Raw genomic sequence first — 11,250 nt, 5'->3', positions numbered from 1 at the left:
CCGCTACTTGTCACTTAGTTGAGTCGTCTTAATAAGCTAAATAAGTCGACTTGCCAGTTAATTAAGTTATTTGTCAGATAATAAAATTAAACTATTTTGTCGAAAATAAAAATTTCTTTAGTGTTTTTGCCCAATTATGACGACTTTTATATATCTGACAAGTGCACTTATCAAAGTGGCAATTAGACTTAATTAAGCGTCAAGTAGACTTAATTAAGCGTCAAGTAGACTTAATTAAGTTACAAGAAGACAAGTGTTACCTGACAAGTCGATTTGTGTATCTAAAGTTTATTTGTCAATTAACTAAGTCTGCTTGTAACTTTATATGGTCTACTTGTCACTTAGTTAAGTCTACTTGTCACCTAGTTTAGTCTACTTGTCACTGAATTAGGTCTACTTGTCACTTACTTAAGTGTACTTGTTAGATATATAAGTATGTGTACATGTCATTAGGACGACTTAACTAAGTGAAAAGTAGGGGCAAAAATATGCCACCATCATGATCACATAGTTGTTAAATCAATATTTGCATAATATATCTATTTCATAGAATTTTGAAATATGCCACTGAAAATAATTTGTATTACAGTACTAGAATATATGTTGTCCCCCCTTTCAACCAGGTGTGATAATCATAATCTTGAATGAACTCTTAATAACACATCATTTTCCCAGTTGAACAGAAGCTCTAAACTTCTAATAAAAGAAATACGTTTATCATGCGGTGGTATATTATCAGTTTCGTGAGTGTAAAGAAACACTAGCGTTGTTATTCCAAAAGTTTATTCCAAAACATCAAACACAACAAATGTAGACAAATTTAAATACTGCCATATAATGTGTACAATTGTAATGTAAATAAAAAATAACAAATACCCATGGTCAGTAAAGGACCTCAATGTGATAAATAAACAAGAACAAAGTGTAAAAAATCAATCTAACAATGCACATGTTCTTTGTGGTATCTTAAGCTTGATCTCCACTTATACGATTTTCCACATAAATCACACTTGAGTTCTCTTCCACCATGTACTGCAAGGAAATGTTCCTTTAAAGATTTTTGTGAATTGCATGAAGCTCCGCATCCTTCTTTGCTACATATGATGATACTTGTCTCATTAGTGTGAACGGATGTGATATGTTGTTTCAATGTTTCTTTGTACGCAAAAGTCTTGTCACACACATCACATCGGTGTCTAAGCACTGGCTCATGTGTTGTTATATGCCCTCTATAGTTCCAGAGCGTGTTAAAGCCTCTGTCACACACTTTACACTTAAACCTAAACTCTGAAGTATGTTTGCCCTTATAATGAATATTTAGTCCACTAGCTGTCTTAAAAACCATGCCACATTGATCACATAAGTACATTGTAAAATGTCTAGTTTCTGCATTATTTGGAGCATGGGCATTTTGGGTGTGTCTTTTCAAATTTGGTTTGTATTTACTGGAATAGGTACAAAAAGTGCAATAATGCATGGAAGATGCTTCTGTTTCCACTTCTTCTTCTACTTCCAAGCTTTCATCTAACGCGTCTACAATAAAAGAGTCAACCATTTTCCTACAAGAAAGAAAGTTTTGATTAAAAAGAGAACACAAGTCATCGATTTAATTGGTTCGCATACACTAAAAACATTTTCTCTAATCAATTTTTTCTATACTTTGGATATACGTATGAACCGGCATGTACATGCGGACTTTGTAGCGTTATTACGTCGACTGTGCAAGCAGATGCGACATTTAGGGATCACTTTCCGTCGTATGTCTCGTCGTGTGCCAAAAAAATCGTCCAAAAACGTTGGCTGGACATAATTTGGATATTTGGTTCAAAGCTTTACAACATTGTGTAGCAATTTTATAGTCGGGCTCATTAATGTATTGTTGAAAATTGTAGTTTCGTGGATAGCTATTTCTCGACGAATTCAATGAAAGACCCACATCTAAGTTTACGGTTTTTCATTTCACATATTTCTTATTATTTATAATTCAAAAATGCATGTCTCTCATCTAGAGGTTTATCTCCCGTTATGTATTTTGCTATAAGGGAGCTACCATTTGATTTTTATGGGGGAGCTAAGATGAAATTTGAAAAAAGGCAGAACAGGATTTTGAGTTAACAAAAAAGGCAGGATGAGTAACTTGGCAAAAAAAAGGCAGGATGACAATTGTTGTAAAAAAGTCAGGATAAGCTAAGAAAAAAAAAGGCAGGACCGAATAGACTGAAAAATAAAAAGGCAGGATACAGATTACAAAAAAAAAAAAGCAGGACACAATTTTTCATCCTAGCGCCACCCCCCCCCCCTAAAAATTAAATGCTAGCTCCCTAAGTTATATCACTGCTTCACTGCGTTGTCGTTTTGAATATTTGAGATTTTGTCCTCATTTTTGTTCGATGGTGTTTGCTTTAAGTTTGGCATTTTATCGGTCTGGCGAGTACAGCGTATTTAAAAGGGATTTAAACGTTGTTTTTTTTTCATTTTTCAATTGTGCAGGGTTAAAAAGGGTTGTTGGTGTGTATCGGTGTTTGTGTTGGTTAGATTTAACAAATATGTATTACCTCGCTGTATATAATTTATGGTCGTAGGTTTGTCTCATGTGACTTATTTTATTAAGGGAACAAATGAGACGCGGAGGGAACGTTGTATAATTGGCAATCAATGGGCAATCATATTTCATTTTCTTTTTGAAGTAACATATGTAAATTTAAGTATTTACAACTCAATACAACATGCAGTGATTTGTTTGAAAACTTTAGGTATTGAGAAAAGAATTAACGAAAGTATTCTCCCGCCGCTTCTGAAGTCCATGTTTTGGAAAAAAATAACCCCCCCAAAAAACTAAAATATAGGTGCAGAGTGGCATCATTTGATAAAAAACCTGATTTTTTTTTTATTAATATACGGTAAGTTTAGGAAAGTTGCGTATAGTGAATGGGTACCACCCAATAAGGTGGTGGAAAAGCCCTTATCACGGAAGGAGAAAACAGTGAGTTTTTAAAAAAATCAAAATCAGAGGTGCACAATTGAATTAAATGATAAAGAATCTAAAAAAGATTCATAAAGTTAAGTGTCTGAAGGAATTTGTGTATATAAAATAGATACACCCAATATAAAGCTATGGCAAAGTCCGTATTTGAGATATAAAAAAATGAAAAAAAAATTTCCCCAAAAAATAGAAATAGAAGGTGCATATTTGCATTAATTTATTAAAAATCGAGCAATTTCAGAACTTTAATAATTGGTTTAGGAGGTGGTGTTGGAAATACCTGATAGGTGCCCCATATAATGCATAGTCCGTATCTTATACAAAGAACCCCCATAAAAGATGTTTACTTAAATTCGGTGCACAATACAGTCATTATAATTTATGATAAGGAATCCGGGAAAGATTAATTAAGTCATATCAGTGACGGATAAAAAAGGAGATACGGCGGATTGAAACCCTTTTTAACTATCAATGCATTTGTATGGGAACATATATTTGGAATCCCCTTTTCTCCTGGGCTGGACCCTCTCTCCATTTAAAAATGCCTGGAAACCCCATTGTATATTAAGTGGTAAATGAGGAGATGCACTTACAAAACCGGCCAAACATAGTATAACTGTCCAACGAACGAACGGAAAGACGGACTTCATTATCATTATTAACCTAAACCCCCGCAAAGTGTTGTACAATTGGGTGTCACAGAAATAGCTCTACTCCCAAAACAAAGTGAAGTAACTGTGATCAATTATAGGCTACAGTACGGCCTCGAATGTGTGTAAATACATGCATTTTTGTATTACAATAAAATCTGTGCGTTTGTACAATTTTAAGTATAACGGAGGACAATTCTGAAACTTATACATACAACAAACCTTCCTCTTGTTTTAACAACATTTAAACACCCTTATACTGAATGTAGTAAGTCGAGTACACCCTATTAAGCTAAACATGGGTGTGTTTGGATATACACCTGAGGCGGCCTGTGGTTATCCATAGGTACCTATGGTTTGATATTTTATACACAAACTATCAAACCATAGGTACCTATGGGTAACCATAGGCCGCCTCAGGCGTATATCCAAACACACCCCATGTTTCATATAAGTTTTCAGGATGTGAATTTATTGAAATATATTTGTGTTATTTCGAAAAATGACACCTTCTAAATGTATCGTAAATAACTTTGAAATCACTACTAGACTAGAATACAGTGAAATAAAGATTTTAACAACATTTAACATCCTTATACTGAATGTTGTAAGTCGAGTACACCCTATTAAGCTAAACATGTTTCATATAAGTTTTCAAGATGTGAATTTATTGAAATATATTTGTGTTATTTCTAAAAATGACACCTTCTAAATGTATCGTAAATAACTTTGAAATCACTACTAGAATACAGTGAAATAAAGATTTTAACAACATTTAACATCCTTATACTGAATGTTGTAAGTCGAGTACACCCTATTAAGCTAAACATGTTTCATATAAGTTTTAAGGATGTGAATTTATTGAAATATATTTGTGTTATTTAGAAAAATTACACCTTCGAAATGTATCGTAAATAACTTTGAAATCACTACTAGAATACAGTGAAATAACGACTGATCATACAGTTTCAAAATATACAAGCGCGACTGATCGTACAGTGAGAAATTCAAACATGTGTTATTTTCTTATTTCTGGCTTCAAAGATCTGGTTGAAACTTTTACCACCACTTGAAATATATTTCATTTAGCTAATTAAGTCTGGTATTTACGTTAATTTGTACACTAAGAGGGTAAAAAGATTGTTTTTAGGTTCACAGACTGATTGTCCTTAGTGATGCACTTGAAAATCTATTGATTAAGACAGAGTTACGAATAACGAATGTGCTAGATTTAATTCTAAACGATTTGAGTATATCGAGGTCAGCTGAATTAATCATTCAGCAATGTACAGATGATCCACTTACCGTTTAATTCAGTATATCCATCAAATTTCACATGCTATCCAAAAAGTTCTCGCTTCGAAAATCGCGACTTCCGGATAGCGTACAGAATAGTATCTACACTGTGAATTATATAAAAGAATATTGTTATTTAAACTGGAAAACCATTTGTTTTGACAGGAGAATTAAATTTGTAGTGTAATCGTATCGTGAAACACGAAGTTCAAAGTTTAAAATCATGTACAATTTCTTTATATAGCAGTTAATAACCGATGGTGCGTTTCATTTCATGTTCTATTCAAGTAAAATAATGAGCAAAAAGTGAAATCCCAGCTTTATAACACTAGGATGAAGATAGGATGATCTTAAGACACCTTACTGGGTGTCCTAAAGTTAGGACGAAAAATGAGATATATCATAAGTTAAGAGAGCTTCGAGAACACGACTTAGGACAAAGACTTGTCATAAGATAGACTTAGGACACGTACTAATCCTAAGATAGCTTCGAGAACACCACCCCTGGACTTTTTTTTTTTATCTTCATTTAATATCCATTGACAAGGGTTTTAGACCTCACGCGCACAGACTGAACAATGATTTGCTTTTATATTAACTTTGTCATTTTTCTTTTGTTATTAAGGTCAATTTATTTTGTTCAAATTCATTTTATTTGATCATGTTTTCTAAAAATTTACCAAAATAAATACAAAACTTTAACATTTTACCATGATACATAAAGTTATTACAAACAAAATTTATAAAGTTTTAAATTTGTTTTGTAATTTAGCTTCTTTGGATCTATGTAGTTTCACGGGGAAACAACTCTGAACTATAAACCTTTCGTATCAACGGTTACTTGCAACGGTTGCTTGAAAGCATAATCGAGTGCACACACTATTGTTTACTACCAATACAAGAAGAAACCACATGAAATAAGTCCCAAATTACAGCTAAAAATTCTCAAAACAGTTCTGCATATGATTCCTAAAACATGTGTTGATATAAAGTTTATGCATCAGTTATTTTCAAAAGTTAAATGACGGCTCCCACTTCGTACTACGGTTGGTACGGTGGCAAATCTGGAAACCTCTAATAAGAGGAACCCATGCTACTGTGATATCGTGACACCAAATCGCTTGCACTACAGCCGCCCCCTAGACCACACGACCACCTGGGCTCTACTAAAAATAAAGCTTTCAGTGGCCGTTTGTACCTTTTCTCGTCAGTTTACTTTCCATTTCTAAGTAGAAACATTCGAGCTGCACTTGCATACTGTGTATATATCTCCCAATCGATACAAAAGAGGGACGAAAGATACCAAAGGGACAGTCAAACTCATAAATCTAAAACAAACTGACAACGCCATGGCTAAAAATGAAAAAGACAAACAGAAAAACAATAGTACACATGACACAACATAGAAAACTAAAGAATAAACAACACGAACCCCACCAAAAACTAGGGGTGATCTCGATCAGGTGCTCCGGAAGGGTAAGCAGATCCTGCTCCACATGCGGCACCCGTCGTGTTGCTTATGTGATTACATTTCCGGTAAATAGTCTAATTCGGTAGGTCAAATTCATGAAAGGGAAGGGGATTGTAGTTACGACGTAAGGAACATATCCGATATCATTTGTGAAACGATAATTCCATAACGGTCAACCAACTCGTGATGGCGTCCGTAAAATTTACGAAGGCATGATTTCAACTTCACCATTTGGAACTCTTGGTTTAATAGCTTTTATGTGAGCAGTAACCCTCTATCAAGAAAATCATGATAGGAAATGCAAGCACGGGAATATCGTATCAATTGGGAAATATATACCCCGTATGCAGGTGCTGCTGGAACGTTGCTACAATATTCCCATGCTTTTTTTGATAGAGGGTTGTTGCTCAAAAGGAAGCCATTAAGTCAAGAGTGAAAAATGGTAAAGTTTAATTAATCTCTTCGTAAATTTTTACGGACGCCATCAAGAGTTGGTTGACCGTTATGAAATAACCGTTTCATATATGATATCCGATATATTCTTTACGTCGTAACTACAGTCCCCTTCCCTTTCATGAATGTGGCCTACCGAATTAGACTATTTACCGGATTTGTTATTTCATAAGCAACACGACGGGTGCAACATGTGGAGCAGGATCTGCTCACCAAAACGGAGCACCTCTTTTATACTTTTCTATATCATGAATAGATTACCTTAGCTGTATTTTAGAATTGGCAAAACTTTCAGGAATATTTTGTCGTCAATGCTCTTCAACTCTGTACTTAATTTTACCGTTTTAGCTGGGTTTTCTTATTCAACCGTCACTGATGATAGATATGTGAGATAGAGGAAAATGGCGACCAGTTGTGGTTTTTTTTCTGTCCGAGAATTTTGAGAAAGTAACAGACCATTTGCCAACTAGACATCTTGAGGAAAACTTTAAAAAAAAATATTCAGACAATCAGCTGTTAAACAGACACTACTAGAAACATATATTTTACGCTTGAAATATGCGCAAATACAAAATTTGAACCCAGGGGCAAGTTTCACGAAGCTGTCTTAGGACTAAGACTTGTCTTAGGATGGTCTTATGACATATCGTAGTCCTAAGTGGGTTTCACAAAGTGCTCCTAACTTAGGACATCTCTTAAAGTTGGTCATAAAGTTAGGACTAATTGATAGGTGTCTTATGATGGTCTTAGGATAGTCATACCATACGTTTATTTATATAATTTAAACTTATTTTCTATATTAATTTAGAAAATTAGTAATCAGCAAATCTCCCTTTACTGCTTTTAACTAATTGTTTATAGGTTGACGAATTATCAACAATGATTCATCATAAAAACATTCGACATGCACGATTTTATCCGTTAAACTAATTCAATTAATGTAACCAATAACGTGACAAAATGAATTCAACTCACTTTATACATTTATTTTTCTGAAATATGTATTTGAATTTTATAAATTGGTGCATTATTAATAGATTAATTCTATATATTACACTACTATTTTATATTAGTCTTACAAATTATTTAAATGAAATGATAAAATATTAATCAACACGTTAAGTAATTTATGGGAACAACCTACTACATTTACATGAATGGTTCAATAAATCCATTATAATATTTGAAAATTTAAAGAACTTGGGACAGGGTTAGAATATCTTAGCTAAGATCATCCTAAGACATCTTCGAGACGAGGTCTGAGATATGTCATAGGATAGGCATAAGAGGATCATAAGACATGTATTAAGACATATATTAGGACAAGTCTTATGATACCTTTGTGAAACCGGCACCTGGTAGGGGCAAGTTTCACGAAGCTGTCTAAGGACTAAGACATGTCTTAGGATGGTCTTATGACATAACTAAGTCCTAAGTTGGTTTCACAAAGTGCTCCTAACTTAGGACATCTCTTAAAGTTTGTCAAGAGGTGGCGAAAAAAATAATTGACCAATGAGAAACTATGCTATTTTTTTCTACTCTTTTTTATTCTCTTTTATGTAAACTCCATCCAGACCTCATATATGAAACGGTTACAGATCTTCAAATGTAAAATGACTTCCAATTTTACAACTAAAGTCCTACACGTTTCCTATTGCTTTTCCTGTTTTAAAATGTTAGACAGAGACAGACATCGTTGAGATTAGATTCTTTAATTCAAAATCCAGATTATGTGAGGTCAATGACAGAAAATTAGCAAACAAGTAAAACATGAATATTTAAATAGTAAGTAGTTGATGGTGCCAATTAGAATTTTAAAAAATAATGGTTGTGCATGTATAAATAATTGTGCAAAATCTTTCTTAAAATATTCCAAATTTACAATACAAATTACTGTATATAAAACCGCACCCTCATATGTGCAACGGTAACAGATCTTCATTCAAATATAATCTAGCTTCTAGTTTTATGAGTAGAGTCCTACACATTTTTTATTGTTCTTCTCTTTTAAAAATTAATGTTTCACAAAGAAAGACACCGTTGAGATAAGATTCTTAAATTCAAATTCCAGATTCTGTAAAAACCAATGACAGAAGATTTGCATACTTTATTCTGTTAACCCACTGTAGACACAAAGGTACACAGAAGAATAAAGACATTATCCTATATCACAATTGTACATATCATAAATTAATCAATAATACAGTAGAAATACATATATCATTTCCTGTTTACATATTTTAAATAAGTGAAATGTAAATCTAGTAGAAGACCTTCAAATATGGGGGAGGAGGGATTGATTGTTGGTTGGTTGCTTAACGTCAAGTGGCAAATGTTTCATGCATATTCAGGACGAGAACAAGTTCACAATAAATACAATAGGTAGGTCTTGTCATAATAGAGGCCCTAAGGAATGATGATCGGGGAAATGTCGTCTGCCACTGGAAAATGAGGGTATATTGGATAGGAACAGAAATTTTGCCTTACAACAGGCCACCTACGGTCCTTCAAAGAGTTGTTGGTGTAAGGGTTCTTCACGTACAAAGAACGTGGCACTTTCTTTACACGAGACATCGGATTTAACGTCCCCATTCTGACCGGACGTGACTGCGAACTTAATACATCCCGCACAGACAAACGGACGCCCCACTTCGGCAAGCGTTTTACTGCCGGTAGGGAGAAGACCAAGTGTCCATATTTCTCTCCCCCAGTCACCCTTGGGGGTGGGGGAGGAGGGAGAAGGACTCAGAAGGTTATTCGAGAGAATCCACTTCATCGTTTCAACTCTAATAAGATTATACAAATTTCTAATTTCTAATTGTATTAGATGGTTTTAATATGTGTTCAAATGTTCCCTGAACTTAAAAACATTACAATATCGAGAAACGTGTAGAAAACGAAAGTTTTAATGGACAATAGTCGACGGTACCAATTTGATTTTTTTTACATAATAGTTGTGCATGTTAGTATGAATAATTGGGAAAATGTCTTTCTTTTTATATTGTATACAAAACCGCTTTATTCCTGATTTTCCCGCTTTTTAAATTCCACCCTGGGGTGGTGTTTTCGAAAGTATCTTAAGGTTTATGTACCCTTCTGTAGCTATTTTTGTACGAACTTTTCAAACTTCAATTGTATGAAAACTACAGATATAATGAATAAAAGAGATAGGCCATTTTGTACATATTCCAAGGGGAAATATGATGCAAAGCATTATTTTTTGCTGTTCCATTGCATTAAATAGAAAAAGAGGACTTTGTGGCAAATAAATCAAGATTTTTATAGAAAATCCACAGCCTTTATCCTTGCACTCTCATATTTGGCAATTTGATTACTAGTATATATAGGATTATTGCATGCAATGCTAGCATTGATTTCCTTAAAACAAGTTTATAAAATGTAGTGATTGGTTAAAACAAATATAAATATGACCAAAATCAAGTACACCTTTTAGGGTGCGCTCGACTTTAGTGACTCTGCACGAGGTGTTTTGGAATTTACAGGTTGCTTGGAACTTTTTGTAAAAAATAAACACTAGCACTTCTTAGAAAATCAAGTGAGTAACTTATGCTTTTTTTTTTTAATTTTATAACAAAATCTCTGTATTAAAGGCTGTGGGTTTTCTATAAAAATCTCACAGGCACTTGTTTCTGTCAATATGGGGATTTACTATCCATACCAGTACAAAAAAAACACAAGGTAGCTAACGTGAATTTTCAATGTGTTCGTTCAACCAATATTTTATTACTTTCCCTTGCCCCTTTCACGAATAAAAGTACACCAGTCTTTCGGTAATTGATTTATCTTTACAATGAAACAACTCTCACGTACCTTGAGAATACCCCTCAAACAGTACAACACACTTAAGTGAGAATTATTGACCTTTTTCCAGACCATTGAATTTGGAAGGACTTAACTTCCGGTTTACTTAGGAAGTTAATATAACACAGCAATCTGATTGGTCGAATTCATCTGGTTACCTGTTTATTTATACTAGTTAACAGAAACCAGAAAAATGTGACCAATGGGATTGCACAGTTTTATTAACTTCCTAAGTAAACCGGAAGTTTAGTCCTTCCAAATTCAATGTGTTTTCATTAAAGATTTGTTGGTCATGCATTTTTAGAATAATTTTGCTATTCATTATTTCCATACATATAAACAAAGAAGGTTTTCATAAGATTGACCCCAACAATATATGGGACATATCAAAAATATTGTTTGACAATTATTATCATGATTTTTATCACAACTTTATTTAGAAATGCGTTTTTTCTCATACAAATGATCAATATAAAAATGAGCCAAGTGTACAGTCATCATATTAACATTATTAACTATATTGTAAAAAGGGGGAAAATGAAAATTTCAGTTACTGATAATTTGTCCAAGTACAA

At 33.6% G+C, this 11,250-nt stretch overlaps 1 protein-coding gene across 1 annotated transcript; it reads right to left on the bottom strand.

The window, feature by feature from the left end:
- Positions 1–937: 937 nt before the first annotated feature.
- LOC134714434 (zinc finger protein 227-like) lies at positions 938–1,555 on the bottom strand. Its single transcript, XM_063575674.1, has one exon. It carries the CDS (start codon positions 1,553–1,555, stop codon positions 938–940), a length of 618 nt encoding a protein of 205 aa, XP_063431744.1.
- Between the last annotated feature and the right edge of the window lie 9,695 nt (positions 1,556–11,250).

Source organism: Mytilus trossulus, chromosome 4 (assembly GCF_036588685.1).
Source record: "Mytilus trossulus isolate FHL-02 chromosome 4, PNRI_Mtr1.1.1.hap1, whole genome shotgun sequence".
NCBI lineage: Eukaryota > Metazoa > Mollusca > Bivalvia > Mytilida > Mytilidae > Mytilus > Mytilus trossulus.
Note: the sequence above shows the minus strand (reverse complement) of the source record. Positions and strands in the feature narration are given on the sequence as shown.